The sequence below is a fragment of the Pteropus medius genome, unplaced genomic scaffold (genome assembly GCF_902729225.1).
Source record: "Pteropus medius unplaced genomic scaffold, Ma_sr-lr_union100, whole genome shotgun sequence".
NCBI lineage: Eukaryota > Metazoa > Chordata > Mammalia > Chiroptera > Pteropodidae > Pteropus > Pteropus medius.
In genome coordinates, this window is record NW_024344240.1 from 23,514,756 (window position 1) to 23,538,717 (window position 23,962).

Here is a 23,962-nt window from a genome sequence, read left to right on the forward strand (position 1 = left end):
ATCTACATTAAACTAATAGAATTCATTCTTGTTTAATCTTGTTTATGGAAACTGCAAGCCAATATTTATTGTTTTCCCTGACCTGCTGCCTCAGTCAGTCACCCATCCTTATTCATACATTCATAACAATCCATGTTATTTCAGAATATTTTGGAAGATAATTGATCATTATCATAGTTGTTCATAAAATAAACCTGTACTTGACCAACAACATAGAGAGCGATTAATGTGATCTTCCAGATGTGCTTTATGGAATTATATCTCTCCTCACAAAATTGGCTTTGCAGAATTAGGGGAGAATGGAACATTTCTTTGTGTCAACTATGCCCTGTTATCATTGTACATTTGGTTATTTTGCTTTCAAAGTACTGTGTTTTTCATGTATATGTTTGTTTTCTGTTTAGCCTCGTCGTGGCCGTAGCATGTCGGTTTGTGTTTCCCATCTTTCTGCTGTTCCCTTTCTGTCCCGCATCTCTCCCAGTGCTCCTTCCACCCCACCACCAGTGCTGTCTGCACCTCTTTCTCCTTCCCTCCTTCGGACTGCCCCTGAGGAAACTTTTGCCGAAAAGCTTTCTAAAGCATTGGAGAGTGTCCTGCCTATGCACTCTGCCTCTCAGCGCAAGCACCGACGCTCCAGCCTGCCTTCCCTCTTTGTCAGTACTGTATGTAACCATAAACTTCCTGACAAATGAAAATTTACTACCAATGAATACATCCAGGCATCAAGAATTTTAATAAAGATTAAATAAAGAACAAGACTAAACCCAGTAATATGTTATGCTTTTAAGATACCAGTTCCTACAGGAAATTTTTTTATTGTAAGGCTTAAAGGGAAAAAAAAAAGCAAGGAGGTAATGAGAGAGAACGCTTATAACACCTGTGGCACATATCAGTGTGTGCACAATAAAATTTACCTTTAATTATATTCTCCTGTTCCCTACTGACATACACAAATCCTTGCATTTTCATATTCTAGCAAAGTATATGTCTATTATTTAATTTTAAACTCATTGTTGTCCTAATCAAAAGTATATTTTCTCTTTATCACACATTACCCAAACATGTTTTCTCCTTACTTTATTTTAAAGGACACCAATGAAGCTAGATGAGTCCATTTTTTCCCATAGTGAGTGAAAGGTCTAGCTTTAAAAGTTTAAACACTGTGGGACCTTGCTGTTGCTTTTCCAGTTAGAGATTGTAGTTAACAGTCTGATACATAAGCCCCAAAATCTTCTTTTACCTAGTAGAATAATTAACTATACAGTGTTTTATGGCTTTTGGATACTAATAGAGACCCTGTTAGCTGTTGTGAAGAAGAAACACTTGAGCCATTTTGCTAATTTGATAGCAGTCTTCCCTACTGAAAAAATGAAACAAATTGATCTACTCTTTTTAAAAAGAGCCCTTGAAAGTGAATTATTAGTGTGCATTGTTTGCATTTGGTAAGATAGGATTCTAAATTTAGGGCCTTAAATCTAGAACTGCTTCTGTGAACAAAAAAAGTGCTGTTAAATCAAATCAGCTGTTATTTATGTTATACTTTTCAACTGATTTGAACACCGAATTTTTCAACCCTTAACTAGGATCAGAAAGGTGGATATTCAGTGATTTGACATCTGTAACATGTTTTGTATAGTAAGATAAACTGCATCTAGTTTGGGATAGATCAGCGAAAGACATTACTGTCACTAGTGAAGTTGTGTTTTTTCCTGTCCACTAAAAACCTCTTCTGATTTCTAGTTAGAAGATATATGATTGTTTGATAAAATAACACTGAAGCCTTTAACAGCACAGGGTAAGAAGAATATAGAATATAGGTAGACTTTGTACAATAGCTTAAATTGAAGCACTTTGCTTACATTATAAAAATTTAGGGGCTTATTGTCCACCTTTAACTCTTTTCCTTTAACTCTTTTTCCACTGATGTAATTTATATTAAGTCTTAAGAGTAAGCATATTAATTGTGGGTAAAAACAGAATAATCACTTACAAAGTTAAATTCTTCCATTTCCTTTGAGAAAGGAAAGTTGTGGAAAAGCAGCTTTTATCTGATGCAAAGAGTCCCACAGAATAATTTTATGGACCCTGGATGTATTTAATGGATTTTTACTATGCACATAATTTCAAAAAGTATTGTTATTTCTTTATTAATTTTAAATTTAGTGTAACTGTTTCATAGAGTTACACAGAGCTACCCAGTTGTGCATGTTTAATGTAATTTCACATATGAATGTATGAATTACTTGTCTTATTCATGTTGATACAGCCTCAGTCCATGGCGCATCCGTGTGGGGGGACCCCAACATACCCAGAATCACAGATATTTTTCCCAACTATTCATGAACGTCCAGTTTCTTTTTCACCACCTCCCACCTGTCCACCGAAGGTGGCCATTTCCCAGCGACGTAAGAGCACCTCCTTCCTGGAAGCTCAAACTCACCACTTCCAACCCCTGCTGAGGACTGTTGGCCAAAATCTTCTTCCACCTGGTGGCAGCCCAACTAACTGGACACCAGAGGCCGTAGTTATGCTGGGTTCTACAACCAGTAGAATATCCGGAGAGCCATGTGATATACAGGTCAATCCTATATTTGAACCAGCTCAAGTTTACAGTGACTATAGACCTGGACTAGTACTTCCAGAAGAAGCTCACTATTTTATTCCTCAGGAAGCAGTGTATCTAGCTGGGGTACAGTACCAGGCCCAGGTGGCAGAACAGTATGAGGGTATTCCATACAACTCACCAGTACTGTCAAGTCCTATGAAACAGATACCTGAACAGAAGCCAGTACAAGGGGGCCCTACTTCAAGTTCTGTCTTTGAATTTCCATCTGGACAGGCTTTCTTGGTAGGACACCTTCAGAATTTAAGATTAGATTCTGGATTGAGTCCAGGATCTCCCCTCTCTAGTATTTCTGCACCTATCAGTACAGATGCTACACGTTTGAAATTTCACCCTGTCTTTGTTCCTCATTCTGCACCCGCTGTGTTAACTCATAACAGTGAGAACAGAAGCAATTGTGTATTTGAATTTCATGTTCACACTCCAAGCTCCTCTTCAGGAGAAGGAGGAGGAGTTTTACCTCAGCGTGTTTACCGAAATCGACAGGTTGCGGTGGACTTGAATCAGGAAGAACCACCTCCTCAATCAGTTGGAGTACATGGCCGCCTGCAGCCTGTGACTGAAGAACAGCATAATTACCATGTCCCAGAATTGACTGTTTCTGTGGTAGAGCCTATCGGACAGAACTGGCCAATAGGAAGCCCAGAATATTCCAGTGATTCCTCACAAATTACTTCTTCAGACCCCAGTGATTTTCAGTCACCTCCCCCTACAGGGGGAGCACCTGCACCTTTTGGCTCTGACGTCTCATTACCCTTTATCCGTCTACCTCAGACAGTGTTACAAGAATCCCCACTTTTCTTCTGTTTCCCCCAAGGAACCACATCTCAGCAGATTTTATCTGCCTCATTTTCTTCAGGAGGATCTGCACTCCATCCACAGGTTATAGGAAAACTTCCACAATTCTTTTAAACTACCCTACTATGCACCATTACATTTACGTTTTCTATCCCTCCATTCCATTTATGAAGAATATTATTTCATTTTATTGGTAGTGTTTCTCCATTTAGGGGATAATATAAACTTGTATTTAAGGACCAAATAGAGAGAAGCTGCCTACTTTACCTATAATATATGCAAAGCCTTGGAAAAGAGAACACGACTAGAATTTTAGTCTCTTGTCAAAATCAATTCTATCCATTTATAGAATATTTTCAACTAGTAGTGAAAATGCAAATGTCTGTAATGTAAAGTTGACTCAGCATTGATTATTTACAAGTAGTAATGTGAGATTTCTTTCTCACTAGAAATAAACATGGCTAGTTTTAAAAAAAATAGAAAGGATAACATTTTTAGTGTGGAAAGATTTGAAAAGACAGGGAAAGGAAAACATCTTAGGAATTTGTTTTAACAAATGAAGATGCCTTTTCAAAAAGGCATCAGTGGAAAAAGTCGCTATGTATTATATGTCCAAATAAAATGTTAATCCATAAATTCACTGATTCTAATTTTTAGCAACTAAGTCAGAATCTAATGTGAGTGGTGGGGTTTTTTTTAACTTGTTTTAAGAATTTGTGATATACGTTGCAAGCTAAGGAACATGAGCTATCCCAGGCCTTAGTTTTTTCATGAATAAACTTAAATTTTATTTATATTTATGAGTCTTGTGTACTCTTGGAAATAAAGACAAAGTAATGGACATAATAGAATTAAAGAAGTGGAGTCAGTATTAACTATTTCATGTATTTCTTTTATACATTTTGTTAAATGTATATATCTTATAAAATCTGTATAGGCGTCTACAGCCATGCCACCCTGAACAAGCCCGATCCCATCTGATCTCGGAAGCTAAGCAGGATTGGGCCTGGTTAGTACTTGGACGAGAGACCACCTAGGAAGACCAGGTGCTATAGGCATAAAAAATAAGGGATTGTAAGCTGACAAGGTCCTTGCAATCTGTGAGGTCAACCACGGGTTGCCTTGCCTAAAAAAAAAATCTGTATAGGAGCCTGTGTAGTTATATATTTAAGACATCATTTGGATCTTTTAAATATTCCATTCTTTTATAAAGTACTATATGTTCTTCGTACTTTCTTCCTAAGGTGTTCCCCCATTGGAGGTATAAACTGTCAGAGTATACATAAAATATCAGTTACTTAGAATAGTACCATGGATCAAAAAGATTCAGAAACTTGAAAATTATACTGCATGGGCATACAGTATACTTACATCAATACACCAGTTGTCAGCCCCCACTGTAAATTTTAATGCACTGCCAGCCATTCTTTAAATGTTCCAAAATAAAATTTCAAATAATCAGGTAGTTAATTTACAGACATATTGCAGAAAGGATGAATACTTGTAGTGGTTAAGATGCAGTGGAATGTGATGTCATAGCCAAGTAATCTTCAAAGAAACCCCTCTAAACTGAAATGGAGCAACAAAGGTGGGCCTTTTCATTTCCTTAACTTACCTTTATAAAGTCCTGTGTTGATTTTTCACTTTTTCGGTTGTGTAATTTTTCTGGGTTAGGATTTCTCAAATTCAGCACTATTGATGTTTTATGTTGCATAATTCTTTGTTGTGGGTAGCTGTTCTGTGCATTGCAGGATGTTTAGCAGCATCCTTGGCCTCTTCCCACTAGCTGCCAGTAGCAGCCATCTCCCCCAGTAATAACAACCAAAAATGTCTTCAGATATTGCCAGATGTCCCTGGGGGCAGGAGAAGGGGTTGCAAAATTGTCCCTTGAGAGTCATTGCTATACGTGCTTGGCAGTTGATGATAACAAATTTTTTACATTTTTGATAAAAGTCACCATGGTAGTACAAGAAATAGCAAATGGAACCACATTATCCTTATCAAATACCCTTTTTTTTTTCAATTGTTCACATAAGAGTTTTTTTCACATTTCCTGATTATTTTCAATAACAATTGTATTATGAATCTTAACATTTTGTCCAGTAAAAATATAGCCTGAGCAGAAGTGGTTGGTTGTTTTAACCATCAGTGGTTTTTGCATGGGATCAGAGTATGTGCTTCTCTAACGTTTTCTTACAAAAGATGCCCAACAGTCTCCCAAACATACTTTATCAAGCTAATGTTTCATCTTACTCTAGCACACTCTCAGAAGCTTAATATGTATTGCAAAAGCCTGACCTTCCTACATATTTAGTGACTTTAGGGCTTCTCTAATTTGTTGTTTACTTCTTTCCTTCAGGCACAGGGGCAGAGCCAGGGTCAACCATCCTCAAGTAGTGTAACAGGAGTTTCATCTTCCCAATCTATACAACATCCTCAGCAGGTGAGAGCGACTCATTGTTACACATTATGGATTCGCAAGTCAATATGCTGTTTTACATCTTACTTGAATAAGTTTTCTGATGTAAATGGCTTGCTAAGCTTATGAAAGGAAAACCAAGAGGGATAACATTTCTTATATTCAGTAACATTTTAGAAAATCTTCTGTTTATTGTATTTTTGAACAGTTACTGGATTAGACATACATTGAAATTTAAAAGAATCATTGTTACTAATATGTTATAATTTATCTGCTTTCTTAAACAGATAGTTCTGCACATAATTTAACAATACAAATAATACCAGTTTTGTTTCTACTCTATTTATGACTTGTCCATTTGTGATCATTTTGTCATTGCTTTCATTGTGCTTAACTTTAGTAAAGCTCCACTCCTTTATAATTATTTCTAATTTGTGGGATGGGACATCAGATTTTATGCTAAGAGGCATGGTATGAAGGCCTAAGAACAACTACTTCAGGAACTTTTTAAAAAAATGTTAAACTTATGATTTGTTCCCAATGGTTCGTGGAACTCAAGACTTGAATACAATGCTGATATATTCAACAGTAAAAATGATAATTCTAAAATGAAATATCTATAGTTCATCACTGATATTAGTTAATAGCAATTTGCATGGGAATGCTTTTTTGGCACAATTGCATCTTTATTGGCTGTTTGAAATAAAATTTATAGTTACTACATGTGTCATAAAAATTTCATAATGAGCTATTTCATTGCTAGTTCCCTATGAAATTTTTGAACCACCAAATTATAAATTGGCTTGTTTCTATTAATTTTTAAAACAAAGCTTTTAATTCTTATTACAAATGGCCTGCATCTGATCCAGCATGTGATCATGTAGTCATTTGTTACTCGTTTAAGATCAGGTGTTCCTTGTACAAGATTAGTTTGTTTATATATACATTTAACTCTTTGATGAGCACCTCTGTCTTATAGAATTTAAGGGTGGGGAATTATATGTTTTTCTTGCTCCTGCCCTCTTTTCCAGTCAAGTATGTGAATGTTTATATAATTATAGTTGAGTAGTCACATTTTTGCCAGCTTTAACAAATTCTATTTTAATTATATTAACAGCCTTTAATAAGAATACAAATTAAAAGTTATATAAAGCTGGTTGAGGACAGAAGCACTATCATGGATACCAGTCTCCTAATATGCTTATTTTGTACACAGGGCAACACCAAGAAACTGAGCAAATTTAAGTGTGTACTCCTTTTCCAAAGAAATACGTTATACAACTTATATTTGGACATATATATGTATACTTACTACCAAATGAAGAAGATAATGAAATAAGCCATTTAGTTCAATGGTGAGAAAAGTATGCGGGGATAAAGGAGGGCAATTCCATAAATGTCAGGTTAAAAGAATTAGGTCGGGTGTGCCAGGCCCCCCCAAGTGTGCCAGGGGCACTAGGCCCCGGGTGCACGCTCCCAGCGTGTGAGAGGAGACGCCCTGCCTTCAGAGATCCAGTTTTTAAGGGAAGACAGCAACATCTATAGGTCAGCGGTGGAAGGGGGGGTGCGGATTAAAGAGGGGGAAAAAAAGAATTAGGTAGTTGACTCTTCTGGGGAAAAAATAGCTAAATTGCTCTCCCTGCAGTACAAACAAAAATTAATTTATGTTTGTGATTTTTTTGAGATACTTTTATTTTTGAATTATTTTAAATGTAGCATGATATTTAAGTAGAATCATAAAATCGAACCCTCCAAAAGTGTATGTGATCTAGACTATTTAATATTTCCAGGATCACATAGCCTGTGAGTAGAACTAAAAATCGCAAGCCAAAATTCAAGATATCTAGAAGTGTTTTTTCTTCTAGTTTAAAGTTCTACGGAGTTCTACGGAGACTTAAGATTCTGCAAAGATACCCAAGAAGCTGCATTTGTTTGTTTTGTGTAGTGGGGTGCCATATTAAAAAATAAGAAAAAAGGCTGTAAACTTTCTGTGCTATTGGGTAGAGTCTGTCTATTTTTAGATGTGATTTTTGTTTTACGTACTGTCAGGTCCTAACCCCTTAGGAAACCATATCTCTAGTTTTATTAGAGTGAAAGGAAGGTACTTTAGCTGAAATTTACTTTATTTCATGGGTTTCTGAAATAGTCTAGTAGACATATGTCCATTCCTACAAAACAAATAAGGATAATAACTAACACTATATACAATGTACAAAGCATTGACCTGTATATAATGAATAAAGGATTGCTTTTTTTCATGTTTTTATAAGTAGACCCTTCTAGTGGTATATTGTATCATATTGAGGTACCAATAATAGCTTCTTCTTCCTGCCAGGAAACTTAGTAGTTTGTTGCCACCAGCAAGGTCATGAGTTACCCTACTTAATTTCTTTCATAGGGCACATGTAGACTCTTCAGGTATTTCTTACTTTTTATTCAACTGGGTGCTCATGTCCAACAGATAGTACACAGTCTGTATTAGCTGGTTTGACCTGGTTTCATGAGGCAAGTTTATGCAAATCATTCTGCTAAGCTACTATGCCAAACAATACCTGTTTGGCTGACCTGTTGATAATTAGCCAATGTGATTGTGCACAAAAAAAATCACCATATACTCCTGACCTACCCAAAGGTGCCCCTTCTCCTTAAATGCTCTCCTTAAACAACTGGCATACATACCTCAATTATTTTAAGCTAAGAGTGAGGATTTATGTCTATAAAACTGCTCAGGTTTTACTGTCCTCATACATACTCCCAAACTAATTAAGCAGTATTTTTTCTAATTGTGTTTATGGTCTGAAGAGCCATGGGTTAGCCCCTAAGGACCTAGCTAGGCCGTGAGTTCCCAAGCTGCACCAGGTATGACTACTTCTAGGGAGGCTAAATATTCTAGTAGACTTATGTCCATTCCTACAAAACAAATAGCGATAATAGCTGACATTATATACAACGTACAAAGCACTAACCTGTATTTTTATTTAATACTTATATGAACCTTGTAAGTGTAGGTACTATCGTTATTTTTATTGTACAGGTGGGAAAACTGAGATGAGATCTGAGAAGCTGAGTGATTTACCCAAGCTTATATAGCTCATTAGAGGAGACACATAATTTAATCCAAGTAGTCTGACTCTGTAGCTCACCATTTAGCTACTCCCTAATTGTGTCATGAAAGGAGAAAAATTATATCTCTTCTAAGTAGGGAGGGAAAAATATTAACCCTCCTCCCAAAAATGTTAATGGAATAAAATTGGTGAGAACAAATACAAGGACCTTAAATAGTGTATGTAGTTGGAAATATTTATAGACAACATCTCACAGAATTGGTTTTAAAATAAAAGCCAAGAAATTAAACATAGATTTGGTCCTTATTCTTAGGGGAATGACTATTCCAGGTCAAACCTTCACTATTCCAGGTTTGTATGTCATTGTAAACAACTTATTTAAAGATAACTTTAAGAAGTTAGCACAAAGATAACCTGAATTATATTCTATAACCTGTCTTATATTCTATAAGACAAATGCAAAAAAAAATCCAACTATGCTAGTATTATTCAAACAGATGCTTGTCACGGCAAATTTTATCTCAAGACACAATTTTCAGGAAAAGTGTTATATTCTCCAGAAGACTATAGCATTCATAGCATAGCTCCAGTGACGATAAAGACACTAGTGTATTATATGTGAAGAGTTTGAATGATGGATGGGGAGCAGTATTTCTAAATTACTATATTTATATAATATGATATCTTATTTAGGTATGTAAATTTATGACTTAGATAATTGTAGATTTTTCCATGTAAATTCCTTAAAGTTTAAAGATATTCAGGTTGACCAAAAAGGTTTTCTAGTTTTTAGTTGTTCTTTTCAATGAGAAAATGGGGAAATTGTCTTATATTCAGAGTTACCTTATAGTTGCATTCATATGATGTATTTTAGTTGCTGAAAATAAATTTTATATAACTCAGCAGCCATTTGTTCCTCATTTTTTAAATTAAAATAATTATCAGAAATATGTAAGAATAAAACACATGACTGCCATCACCATTATATTTCAGGGTTCTTTTGGTGATTTTATTTTGCTAAAAAAATCAATCAAAATATTCAGTATTAAGACATTGATGCTATTGATAAATGAAATGAAAATAACATGTTAGAGAACAGTATTTATATAATGGGCATGTTTTTTGGTTTTGTTTTAACAAAGAAAAATGTACTTGTATGTAAATGACCATTTATGCATAGAAAAAATTTTCATAACGGTGATGCACCAAACCATTAATAGTGGTTGGCACTGAAGAAATGAGGTTGGGGTATTTTCATTTAACTTTATAATTGAAAGTTTTTATTGCAAACGTGTTGTTTTTGTATTAAAAATTTTAAGTTATGTTACAGGTGTTAGAGAGTCTTGAAAGTCAGTTATGAAGTTCAGATTTTTGTTACGCAAGATGGGGCCATTAAGTTATTACAAAAGTTAGTATTTGGGTACAATTATGTGCCATGCATCAAATTTAGGTGTTTTATACCAAAGTGCCTAGCACATGGTTGATTCCCCAAATGTCACTCCTTTTGCCCCACTTTGAGTTGAGTGATAGTATCCTTATTTACAAAGGAAACTTTATTTTGGCCATAAAATGAGCAGTCTCTAAGGTTTTTTATAGCTATAATCAGAGCTATTCAAGCAAGTTGATGATAACAGTTTATAAAGTAGATTAAAGGAAAGAGATTAAAGGAAGATTAGATCAGTTTGAGATAGGACCAAAGTGAGAGCCGATACCAAATAATAAGAAAACAAGGGATGTTGGGTTACAGGAGGAAGGATCTATTTGGATATGGTATCTAAAGGTCTTTATAAATGACCTCCTATTGGGGTGAGGGGGTAATGTTGGGTGAAGAACCAGTGGTGACTCAAGTTTTGAAACATTGGTTCGTTGTTCTTGGTCGTACCATCACAAATAAAGAACAGCAGAAGAAAAAGAGAAATATAAAGGGGAGTTGATGAATTTGGATTTGTGCATGTCTTGATTACAAAATTGTCATCATTTACAGGTACTGAAGGCCTTAGGCAAACATCCTTCCTTAGAAACATGCTATTAATGATTTGAAATAGAATTGAATAACTATATTTTATTCTCAGCAGCATGGAATACAGCAGACAGCCCCTCCTCAACAGACAGTACAGTATTCACTTCCACAGACATCAACCTCCAGTGAGGCCACTACTGCACAGCCAGTGAGTCAGCCTCAGGCTCCACAGGTCTTGCCTCAAGCATCAGCTGGAAAACAGGTAAACTCTTAATTTTAAAAGGATGTTAAAAGGGAACCCCATGTAACTTGTCATTTCATGTAGATAGGCTTCTACCTTCTCTGATGGTGAAATATCAAAGTTGGTTGTTTTCTCTGCAATCATTTTTGATTCATTTAGTGGAAAATTGCTCCTTTTGTGCATATGCATTGGTTAATGTAAATGTCAGCCAGTTCAACAGGTGTTAGAACTGATGGATTAAATACGGGTACTTTGGTAACTGAACTTATGCCATTTTCTAGAATTGTGTCAGCTGTATCTAATATTGTAGGTCTGCACCTATGCTGTATTTTCAAGTAGATTTATGCGTTGTTTTTTCCCTCATTGACTACTTGACAGTAAGTCATAAAAACCTCTTGTATGGAATGGTGTTTTTTTCTAAGACGTCTTTCCAGTCACCTGGAAAGTTCCCTGTAGAAGGTATGTTCTGAATGACCTTTTTTCAGCTTTAACTTTGGGCCTTGTTGTGCTTGGATTTTGGCACAATGTATTGTTTCTGTCATAATTCATCGCATCTGAGATACTATTAATTGTAAAATGTACTATTATTTTATGTATTGCTGAGTACTAGTATACCATTAATTGTAAAAATATATCTCAGTTTCACAAATGTTAAAATGAGACAAGGTGGTGGAGTGAGATGCTTGTATCCTGGAATAATTACCTGAAATACAGTAATTATACCTATTTTTATATGCCCGAGTTACACTAAAATCAATGTGGATAAAATATTAATTCCACTTGGAAGAAAGAAATTCATTTGAATTTCAGTAACTACTGTAATCGCAGTCATAGATTTAGTGATAGCAAACATGTCAATGAATTATGGTATGTGAAATGTATCTCAGTAAAGCTGTAAAAAAAAACAACAACAAAAAGCTTGCCTATGAAAGGGTCCTATTTTTATTATTGAACAATGAAACATTAGCAAATTTTTCTACAATGAAAGATTTGGAACAGTAGCCAGTCTATCAGCCTCTTTGTTTCCTGCTATCCTTTCCCTATTTTTATGTGACATATTAACTTACACTAATGTATGCAGGGTTTTTTGTTTTGTTGTTTTTTAATTTTCCCTCTTTTTGGCTAATACGTAAATCTTGCTTTTGGCAGCCTTGCTTTTTTATTTTTTTTAAATCTCTTTTTTGTTTTTCTTTACCTTCTCAGCTTCCAGTTTCCCAGCCAGTACCAACTGTCCAAGGCGAACCTCAGATCTCAGTTGCGACACAACCCTCAGTTGTTCCAGTGCATTCTGGTGCTCATTTCCTCCCTATGGGACAGCCACTTCCTACTTCCTTACTCCCTCAGTACCCTGTCTCTCAAATTCCTGTATCAACTCCTCATGTGTCCGCGGCTCAGACAGGTTTCTCAACCCTTCCCATCACAATTGCAGCTGGCCTTAATCAGCCTCTGCTCACCTTGGCTTCATCTGCTACAGCAGCCGCAATCCCAGGGGGATCAACTATGGCTCCTAGTCAGCTACCAGCCCTTCTGCAGCCTGTGACTCAGCTGCCAAGTCAGGTTCACCCACAGCTCCTGCAGCCAGCAGTTCAGTCCATGGGAATACCAGCTAACCTTGGACAAGCTGCTGAGGTTCCACTTCCCTCTGGAGATGTTCTATACCAGGTATTGTGTTGGCTAGCAAAAAGGAGGGGACCAGAGGGTCTGGTTCTTAATAGGAGACCATCAAGGACTTGAAAATCTGATAGTCGAATATCAGAATAACTAACAATAACAAAAGTTGCTGATCTCAACTAGAGAAGCTAAAAAGTAAAATTCTGAGAAAGGATAAGGTGATGATTTTTGATGATTCATTTCCATTTTTCTCAGGACACCTCTTAGGAGAAAAATGGTTCCCTTGATACTCAATATAAGCTAATTGAATGCTAGATATGGCTAATAATAGAGTACTTACAGCTACTTTTGTAATAGAGTAAATAGAGTGACCAATATGGTATTAATAAAAAGCTTTGGGGCTTAGATTTAAAAGAGCTAGCATGTCATCATATGACTGGAATGACTGACACCTTGAAGAGTTTTTGTATTTTCCCATTTAAGATTGTCTAGAAAGTAGATATTTTTCTAGAAGGAATTATGTCTGTTCTTCCTATTTAAATAAGCTCCAGGAGGAAAAAACAAGCAATTTAAAGTATACTTGTGGAGTCCTGTTCCCTAAATAGAAAGCTGTCATTTCATTTCAAGAATCATCTTTAAATCTTTAAATTATTTAGAAAGGTATTGGGCTACTATTCTTTCTATGTGCTTTTTCTTTTCTTTCTTTCTCTTTCTTTCTTTCTTTCTTTCTTTCTTTCTTTCTTTCTTTCTTTCTTATTATTATTTTTTTGCATGTCTTGCTGTTTTGCTAATTTGATGACCCAACTTGCACTAAGTCACCTTCCTCATTTCTGTCGCAGGGCTTCCCACCTCGACTGCCACCACAATACCCAGGAGATTCAAATATTGCTCCCTCTTCCAGCGTGGCTTCTGTTTGCATTCCTTCTACAGTCTTATCCCCTCCAATGCCGACAGAAGCATTAGCTACACCAGGTTACTTTCCTACAGTGGTGCAGCCTTATATGGAATCAAATCTTTTGGTTCCTGTGGGCAGTGTAGGAGGACAGGTTCAAGTGTCCCAACCAGCAGTGAGTTTAGCACAAGCCCCCACTGCATCCTCCCAGCAAGCAGCTCTGGAGGTAAATGGAATTTCTGCATGTTTATATCTAAAACAAATATAATGGAATAAAAATTACAGAGGAGAAACATAGGTTCCCTGGTTTAGAACTCATTTGGAGACTATTTCAAACTAACATCTAAATGACTTTTTCTTACAGCAGAATGAAATGCCTATGTGGGGGCCTTGTTGCCACTGGCTGTTCTGTTGGGAAGTGAGTGTGCCTTGGAGATTAACCCTATTAGCACTTCACTTCTCTAGCTAGCACTTGAGCCATTATTCTTATCCTTTCACGAATTCTTGCCATTGGCAGTCGTAAGATTATCTTACCTAGCTGTGCACCCAGTAATTTTTGCCCTACTAGGAGAAAGATCTAAATCATTTTTGCACTTTGCTCTGTCTGCCTGCCCTGTTGCACACTTTTAGTAAGATGCTGGCTGCATGGCAAATTGTAGTTTCTTACTACCTAACAACTGTGTTGGCTGATGTTACACCATACCAGAGACTAGCTTTAGAAACTTCCTTTGGAATTTTAAGACCACTGTATCTAGACGCTGAATATTGAGAATTACTAGTAAGTTTAGTGCTTCTAGGACTTAGAGGAGGGATAAGGAAATATCAAGCAGCTTTTGGGAATGGGGGATAATAAAATCTGTTACTACCAAGATTTGAATTATCCTTTCTATTCACAGAGTACTCAGGGAGTCTCTCAGGTTGCTCCTCCAGAGCCAGTTTCGGTAGCACAGCCACAGCCCACCCAGCCTGCCACTTTGGTCTCTTCTATAGATAGGTATGTGAAAGTAAAATTTTCTATCCTTGACTAGTAGGTAGTATGGTATGAAACTTTAAAATTTCAAACCTTTATATCTCATATTGTAAACTGAACTTCTTTTTTTGAAGTGCACATTCAGATGTTGCTTCAGGTATGAGCGATGGCAATGAGAATGTGCCATCATCTGGTGGAAGGCATGAAGGGAGAACTGCAAAACGGCATTATCGAAAATCTGTAAGAAGTCGCTCTCGTCATGAAAAGACTTCACGCCCCAAATTGAGAATTTTGAATGTAAGTATTGCTGATTTTGGGGTTTCAGATAATAATATTATTTAACTATTTCTAAGGCTCAGGTATATTGATGAAACTTTAGGATCTTCTAATCACCCAAATGATACTGTTAAATTCCATATTTCTGTGATGAGGCTCTATTTACCTTTTAGAAAAAGAACAGTTTTAATTTGTAAAACAAAAGCTTTACATTCCTTCCAGACTCTTCAGTGGAAGATGAGTATGTTATCTCTAAGACTGATAATTTCTTAAGGTGTTGTTGCTACCAGTTTAAGAGGCAGAGTACCAGTGCTTCAAGGAATATCGATAACAGCAAGCTTAAGTTCAAGTGATAATCTGCATTACTTTCTCATATTCAGTAGCAAAGGTGATTATGGTCTTCTGAAGTATGAAGTACCTTTTCTTTTTTCTTTTTAGGTTTCAAATAAAGGAGACCGGGTAGTGGAATGTCAGTTAGAGACTCACAATCGGAAAATGGTTACATTCAAATTTGATTTAGATGGTGACAATCCCGAGGAGATAGCAACAATTATGGTATGTTTGCATTTGGAATTCCAATTTTGCCTCAGTACTTGATTTAGATGTCCACTGCCCTAGGCAAATATGCAGTATTTTGCAATCTATTTTGATAGTTACATATTTATTTCAGTGTGAATGTACCTAGTACACCAAACCTGTGATTTAGAGATGTTTTTGTCTAGGACATTTCTAACTAAGTATTGAAGAATTAACTTCTCATATCAAGTAAATAATAATGCAGGTGGTACACAGATAGGGCAGACATCATGAAAGTGATAATTGAATGATTTAAAGCTTGAGAAACATTGTAGTAATCAGACTGACATCACATTTCTATTACAGGTGAACAATGACTTTATTCTAGCAATAGAGAGAGAGTCGTTTGTGGATCAAGTACGGGAAATTATTGAAAAAGCTGATGAAATGCTCAGTGAGGATGTCAGTGTGGAACCCGAGGGTGACCAGGGATTGGAGAGTCTACAGGGAAAGGATGACTATGGCTTTTCAGGTTCTCAGGTAGGTTCAGCAGTCCCATAGTGAAGTTTTGTTTATTAAAAAATATTTCTGTAGTACTAAAATCTGCCATGCAAAATGTCCAGTGATACCGTAACATTATACTTCTGATTGAAATTATCAAACATTTATGTTCTCTTTTCATGTGGCGATTCATTTGCTTTGCCTGATTGCTAAGATTGCATTTGAGAATGCGATTAATTACTTTTATTTGTTGTAGAAATTGGAAGGAGAGTTCAAACAACCACTTCCTGCATCTTCCATGCCACAGCAAATAGGTGAATTTCTTTTCTTTCCATGTTTGCTCTTATCTTTGACCTAAGAAGTTATGTGCTAAAAATGAAGTCTTGAAGCTTCTTATTGGTGACAGTATATATCATAATAATGCAATTAAGTGGTTTGTTTCTTTTTAACCAGGCATTCCTACCAGTTCTTTAACTCAAGTTGTTCATTCTGCTGGAAGACGGTTTATAGTGAGTCCTGTACCAGAAAGCCGATTACGAGAATCAAAAATTTTCACCAGTGAAATATCAGATACGGGTAAGGAATTGCTTCTACCACATACTTCTTTAACTCCTGCAGCATCTCTGCTATATTGGAAGTTTGGTCCTCTAGCAGTAGTTCAAATGATGACATAGACAGTAGAGTTGAAAATTGGGATTATAACCAACAGGTAAACATATGGAGGAAGGAAATAAGTGATGGATAGAGAAGATTAAAGAAGAAGAGCCAAAAGAGACAGCCATACTAGATACAGCCTGTAATAGATACTGTTTAGATACAGTAGTAGTTTTTGTTTCTCCATGTAGTACTATTGTGTATGCTTTGTGGTTACTCCATGTTTTTTTCAGAAATAGATATTCATAAATGCTAACTTATTTTGATCAAATTACTATTTTACTTTGCCGTTTTAGAGCTTATCATTTCCTGGGGAGAGTTTTTTAACCTTGTTGGTATGTGGTATTGTTAGTAATTCAAAAGTAGGTTGTTAGGACAATCTTTTATATCCACCCTTTTAAAATGAACTGATTCTGAATTTTTTATTTTCCTTTGCAGTTGCCGCCTCTACATCTCATGGCCCTGGGGTGAACTTGTCCCACTCTGCTTCTTCCCTTAGTCTACAGCAGGCCTTTTCTGAACTTAGACATGCCCAAGTGACAGAGGGACCCAATACAGCACCTCCCAACTTCAGTCATATAGGACCAACATTTCCAGTAGTACCTCCTTCCATGAGTAGCATTGCTGGAATCCCAACGACAGCAGCAGCCGTACCTTCAATATCAGTCCCTGTAACTAGCTGCCCTCTTAATGACATTTCCACATCAATAATTCAATCTGAGATTACAGTGCCCACTGAAAAAGGAGTTGCTGGAGTTGCCACCTGCACAGGTGTAATAACTTCAAGTGGTTTCCCAGTACCACCTGCGTCTGAATCACCAATTCTTTCCAGTGTGGTTTCAAGTATCACAATACCAACAGTTGTCTCAGTATCAACAACATCCCAGTCAGTTCAGGCTCCCACATCTGGGAGCGTTGTTTCTAGTACAGGCACTTTCCCTTCTATACCAGTTTCAGCAACTTCAGCCTCTGCAGTGGGCAGTGCTGCTGCCCCAGGGGCTAAGTCTCCACCTTTGTTATCTGAGCAGTCAGCAGGCATTACTACAGGGATAGCCACATTAACATCAGTTTCTACCACCACTCCATTCCCAAGCACAGCTTCACAGCTATCTCTTCAGCTTAGCAGCAGCACCTCTGCTCCTACTCTAGCTGAAACAGTGGTGGTTAGTGCACACTCACTAGATAAAACATCTCATAGCAGTACAACTGGACTGGCTTTGTCCCACTCTGCATCATCTTCCACTTCTTCCCCTGGAGCAGGAGTATCTAGTTCTATTTCTCAACCTGGTGGATTACATCCTTTGGTCATCCCATCAGCTGTAGTTTCTACTCCTGTCCTTTCCCAAGCATCAGGACCTATGTCTACCCCTTTATTACCCCAAGGACCTAGCATCCCACCATTGGTGCAACCTGTTGCCAATGTGCCTGCTGTACAGCAGACACTAATTCATAGTCAGCCTCAACCAGCTTTGCTTCTCAACCAGCCCCATACGCACTGCCCTGAAATAGATGCTGATACACAACCCAAAGCTCCTGGGATTGATGACATAAAGACTCTAGAGGAAAAGTTGCGGTCTCTCTTTAGTGAACACAGCTCATCTGGCGCTCAACATGCCTCTGTTGCGCTGGAGACATCACTAGTAGTAGAGACCAGCGTCACACCAGGCATCCCAACCACTGCTGTTGCACCCAGCAAACTCATGACTTCAACTACAAGTACTTGCTTACCACCAACCAGTTTGCCATTAGGAACAGCTGGTTTGTCCATTACACCACTGGTCACAACTGGGCAAGTTTCTACCCCAGTCAGCACTACATCAGGAGTGAAACCTGGAACTGCTCCATCAAAGCTACCTTTAACTAAGGCTCCAGTAAGATTCTTGTTTTGAAATAATTTGATAAATATGATCACTCTTTTTCCCCCAATCAGTGTATTTTTTCAAGTCAGCTTTGCAAATTACAAATGAAGTTATAAAGATGCCTGGCTTATAATACATTGAACATGAGATATTTCTTTTGAAATATGGCAGGATTTTTGAGTTAATTATATTGCATAATTTTCTAAGAATTTAAATAATCAGCTAAAATTACATTTCTTCCTAATTGGTACAAACTGAAGAAATCTATCTCAAAAGGGAGCTAAATGCTTCTGTTGGCAATTATACATAGTAACAGCAGTTTACAGCCTTTGTTTCAATGAGAATGAAGTAAATTTTCTGTTTTGCTTAGATTCTACAGAGGTACAATTGAGTTTTATAAAAATTTGGAAGTCGGTGATAAATTTGATACAGAGGAGGAGACAGAATCTAATCCTAGGAATAAAATATCTAAAATGTGTTTTCGAATATGGTGAATTTGCTCTCATTCTGCCATCTTTAATCTCTCTGATCTCCAAGTAACAAGGCAGTATTTCTTTTTTTACTGTATTGTATGTTTCACTCAGCTTTATGCATTGCCATTGATGTGAGATTCTGTTTACAGTATATAGAGGCTTCACTTAAAAAAACAAATTGCTCGATAGTATTAGATTTCTGATGGCTTTTGTTATTAGAATGGCTCCTTGGTTATTTCTGAACTATTTTGTTTTCTCAGAAAAGTTTGTTTTAGGAAAAGCCTGATTATACTGCATGAATTCAGTGGTTCAAGAATATGCGTACTGTGCCTCTCATGTCCATACAGCCTTTGTTCTCTCTTGTTTTTCTACATAATGAACCTTTTATTAAATTTACTGTTCATTTTTATTGGTATGTCATAGCAACCCCTTAATAGTATCATGGTCGTAATGTCCTTTAATTAAGATAGATACCATAGTGTGACCCAGGAGACAAGCATGCCTTAACTAGATACATGTTATTCTTATGCTTCTGCATTTGAATTAGTTGATTTGTTCTCCAGTATGCAGTATTTATTCTTAGTATCTTACGGACTTGAATTTCCTTTCATTGCCTATAGGTGCTGCCAGTGGGTACTGAACTTCCAGCTGGTACTCCATCCAGTGAGCAGCTGCCACCTATTCCAGGACCTTCACTAACTCAGGTGCCCCAAGACTTGGCAGATTTCTTTTTGTGACCCTACTTTCTTTTACTAAGCTTCTTTAAATTCTCCATCTTGGCTTCTGGCTTCTATTTGGTTTTGATATAGTAACAACTTTATTTTAAAATAGTATATTTGATGAGGCCCTACTTAAAGTAAGAAGCTTCACAGTTCTTTTGTTTGTAATATTGCTTCAAGTAATCTAGAAAACATTTAATATCAATATTTTTTTCACATCTCACAAAGGAAGAAAATAGCCTAGTTGACATTTTGCCAACTCCTTCTCTCAGACTTTCATAGAATAGTGAAATTGCATCTTAAGTATGAGATAATTGGTTTTATGTCATTTTGGAAGTAAAAAATTGCATGTGAACAAAATGAACTTTGAAAGTTCCTTAGGAAAGGGTAACATTGATAACTGATAATGCCCTTTTCTATGAGTTCAGTGCAACCAGTTTTTTCTAGAATTTGACATTTCTTTCAGTGACCACCTAATGAAGTAATTGGCCTACATATATGTGGGTAGAAGGGGGATGTTTCATGAAAAAATATGTATTACATCTTTAAATACAAAAATCATACAGCTTAGCTAATAGGAGATTGATTACTCATAGGGTAACTGAGACCAGAGACATGAATATGAGATTCCTTTCTCACACTCAGCTCTGCTTATTGGGTAGAAGGGTGGTCAGAATTGCCTTTCCCTTTCCCAGCCTATCCTACCACCCCACACATTTAGTTGAATTCCCATAGGAAGTACTCATTATGCATTCATTGTAACCATGAACAAGCTTCTGTTGTGGAACAAGCTAGTAAACATTGAAACTATATTAGGATTTATTTTAGAATCATAAGAAAAATAGGGTAAATTGCTAATTTGAAGAGTCTGAATTTAAAGTAATTAAATTCAGACTCTTTAATCCCAGATACACAGTAGAATATAAGTTAAGGAACTTGGTATAATAAAGTAATAACTCCAACAGAGAACTCGTTCCATCAACTGCTAAGTTCTGGAAAAAAGTGCATTGTGAAAGTCTGTAAATTAGCAGTTTTAAACCCATTTTCTTATTAAAAACATGTATTGAGATTCCTAATTGGACTCAAAATGTGATGAGAAACAGCCAATAAGATGTGGAGGGCTTAAGGTGGGTGGATAGTGCCTACATTTAGAGAGGGAAAACGTTAAGGTAAAGTCTTATCAACCTAGAACAGGTTGATAGAAGCCAAGATAAATATAGAATTAGAGACTGGCAAAGGGTAAAAGTTATGGCCTTGGGGTGGATGATAATAAAGGCCTAGTTAACAGGATGGAATATTGAGTCCTCCAGTTATTTCCTCCTTGCTGCCATCTATAGGATATAAGAGTATAAATTGTTAAGACCTGAAGAAAAAGAATAATATCCCTTGGTAGTGACAGAACATGTTAATGCCATCTTTTATTCATAAGGACAAAGTTCTCAGAAAGATGTACCAAACTGAAAAGAAAATAGGGAACATGGGATTCAGTTAATCTACCAATAGATCTTGATATACTTTTCGGAATATATCTTTAAGGAGATAGACAACTTTTCTATCACTTTAAGTAACACCAAACATAAAAGAAAGGAAAGAAAACTTAGAAACTGTAAAAACATGAATGTAACAATCTCCCTAAGGCTTGAGAGGTTGATGTGAAATTTTCGAGATTGGTAAATCAAGCAATATAAATTGAGCTTAGTATATTGAATTTTATATTCAGTTACTAGACAAATGTTATGTCACTCTAAGCACAAAACAGTATGTCCTATATAAATTGGCGCTCTATATAGTGGTTCTTAATATACCAAGGACCTGTACTTATTGTGGTTGTTTTTGTTCAGTCCCAGCAACCTCTGGAAGATCTTGATGCTCAGTTAAGAAGAGCACTTAGTCCAGAGGCTATTGCGGTGACATCCGCAGTTGGTGTAAGTTTTTAACGTCTTGACAAAATCTTCCCATAACCCTAATATATTCCTGGAACATAAACTGTAACCTGGACGTTATTAATAGCTTTAATACCTATTTAGTCTTTGCTTGTTCCAGCCAACAAAAATAAGACCAATTAATGAAAAATTAACACTGACCCAACAGTATAATATGGAAAAGATTTGATTTGAAAGATACTTTTCTTACCTCTGGTTAGAATTATACCACAGATGAGTCCTGTGGGTTTTGTATTTATACTTTGAAGGAGGCTATACCCTAAAGTTTTAACTTCTTCCTTTTAGGCTTGTGACACAATAATGTTCTGATTGAAACTACTTTTCAGTAAATACTCAAGTTATAGTGAAGTATCCAGGAGAAAAAATTAAGAAAGCAATATTAGAAGGGTTAAGACTCAAAATTTTTTCTTAAAAATCTTTACATCAGACTTATTTTTAGGCAGTTAAAAAAAATTTTCCTCAGACATAAGTGTTTCCTCACGTATACTGTCTTTCTCTGCCGTTTATAAAGACCAGAGGAAAGGCAGCAGTACAAAACTTTAAGTGACCAAAGCTAAAGATTTTGTGGTATCTGTGTGTATGTGTTTTGCAGCCTGTGTCCGTGGTGGCTCCAGCGGCAGTTACAGAAGCAGGAGCACAGCCTCAGAAGGATGGTGAGAAGCATCCTTCTTCCTCTTATATTACTACTTCCAAACTTCCCTATAATTGATTTCAGAGTTTTCCATTTCAAAAACACATTCTTGAGAATGTAGGTGTATTTGAGACTATTTTAAAGTACATTTTTATGTATTTCATAACCGAGGAGCATTGATACTAATATCTAGAGCATGTTAATATTAGCAAATTAATGAATCTTTTATATTGCTTTTTCTTTTTTAAGGGGGAGCATGCAAAGGGTAATGCTAGTTTCCTTAGCATAAAACCCTTTGTTATTAGCTAGACCAGATCCTTGCTAAGAGAGGTGAGGAAATTCAATAAAAATTATCTTGCTGGTAACCTCATGGCTTTCGTGACACTAAATATATAGAGATAAACTTGAATTGCATGGATGTTGGGAATACAAATAAAAGATTTTAATTAGTTTAAAATATTATTTTTATCTTTCTGGAACCTTTAAAATTGTCATGTCCATAAAATAAAATCTCTTTATAGGCATATTTTCAACTTAATTTTGTAAAAATTAGCTATACCAGCAATTTAAATATTAGGACTTTTATCACCATGTGCTTAGTCATAAAGTCATATCAACTACTGCTATTCTAAAGTTTTGTTGTGAATCTCTTTTTACCAAATCATCCAGTCCCATAGAACCTAGGAAGTTTAAAGCTTCTATTTTTTGTCATCTTTTACTTCAGAATCAAATTTATTCAAAAGTGAAAATAATTGTAAGCTATAATTACTCAACATGATTTTTGTATAGTATATGCTTAATATTAATTTTCTCTTTTTATAATATATCCATTCTCAGTACCACCTGACATAAATGTACTTCCCTGTATAACTATTAAGATTACCTAAATGCTCTTATTTCTTCCTGTCTTTCTTAAATGCTAAATTTCACTTAAAACCTCTCTAAATTAAAATATTTTCAAGAGAATTGGCTCTCTCGTTTTAAAAGAAGTGACTTAAAAATCACTGGAACAAGTTATAAAGACTAGAATGGACAAACTAAAAGGGAATGTAGAATACGAAAAAGGCAACCTTTCAAATCAGAGAAAAAATGATAGAATATTTCAATAAATGGTTTGGGATTACTGCACAGCCATCTGGAAAAAAGCAACGATAGATCGCTAGCCTATACCAAAATGAATTTCAAATGGATCAAAGATGAAAAATGATATCATAAAATAATCCTGAAAGAAGACATAAAAAGGGATATTTTTCTTTTTTTTTTAAACTGTCTTGGGCAGGGTCAATAAACTTTCTGTAAAATAAATATTTTAGGCTTTGCTGGCCATATACAGTCTCTATGGCAACTACTCAGATCTGTGATAGCCCCAAATCAGCAATAGACAATACATAAATGAGTGAGTTTAGCTGTGTTCCAATAAAATTTATTTACAAAACGAAGCAGTAGGCTAAATTCAATCCATGAGTCATTGTTTGCTGATCCCTGATATAGAGAAAAGTATTACTATGTTTAATTCCCCTATCCAGAAGCAGTAATAGATTTAGAATATTCTACATGGAAAAAAATGTCATTAGATCAAAAGATAAATGAAAAAACTGGGAAATGTATGTGTGCATGTATTCATATCACAGAAAGGGCTATTTTTGCTAATATAAAGAGTTCCCATAAATTCTGCATGGCCTCCAAAATAATCAAAAGATAAAAAAGAAATTTAAACATGAAAATACTTAACTTCCTTCATTATAGCAGGAATGCACTACAAGTGAGAGCATTTCTCATTTTTCATTGGTAAATTCAGAAGTTTAATAACC

The 23,962-nt window shown here is 36.0% G+C and overlaps 1 protein-coding gene and 1 pseudogene across 12 annotated transcripts in view; both read left to right on the forward strand.

Moving 5' to 3' along the window:
* Positions 1-23,962, forward strand: part of WNK1 (WNK lysine deficient protein kinase 1) — a 133,357-nt gene that overhangs the window by 94,099 nt on the left and 15,296 nt on the right. For 2 of the 12 annotated variants that reach the window (XR_005654142.1, XM_039869182.1), the window contains exons 9-22: positions 5,781-5,864; positions 10,978-11,127; positions 12,310-12,768; positions 13,557-13,835; positions 14,506-14,603; positions 14,714-14,876; positions 15,294-15,410; positions 15,738-15,911; positions 16,129-16,186; positions 16,326-16,448; positions 16,965-18,397; positions 19,479-19,562; positions 21,419-21,502; positions 22,113-22,173. Coding sequence is in view for 11 of the 12 variants with exons in the window: in XM_039869182.1 (XP_039725116.1) it covers positions 5,781-5,864; positions 10,978-11,127; positions 12,310-12,768; positions 13,557-13,835; positions 14,506-14,603; positions 14,714-14,876; positions 15,294-15,410; positions 15,738-15,911; positions 16,129-16,186; positions 16,326-16,448; positions 16,965-18,397; positions 19,479-19,562; positions 21,419-21,502; positions 22,113-22,173 (3,367 nt within the window). In the remaining variant the exon portion in view is untranslated. Of the gene's footprint in view, positions 1-2,266; positions 3,506-5,780; positions 5,865-10,977; positions 11,128-12,309; positions 12,769-13,556; positions 13,836-14,505; positions 14,604-14,713; positions 14,877-15,293; positions 15,411-15,737; positions 15,912-16,128; positions 16,187-16,325; positions 16,449-16,964; positions 18,398-19,478; positions 19,563-21,418; positions 21,503-22,112; positions 22,174-23,962 lie in introns of all 12 variants that reach the window. The other 10 variants (XM_039869193.1, XM_039869183.1, XM_039869185.1 and 7 more) reach the window with 10 other exon arrangements.
* Positions 4,361-4,479, forward strand: LOC120607638 (uncharacterized; annotated as a pseudogene).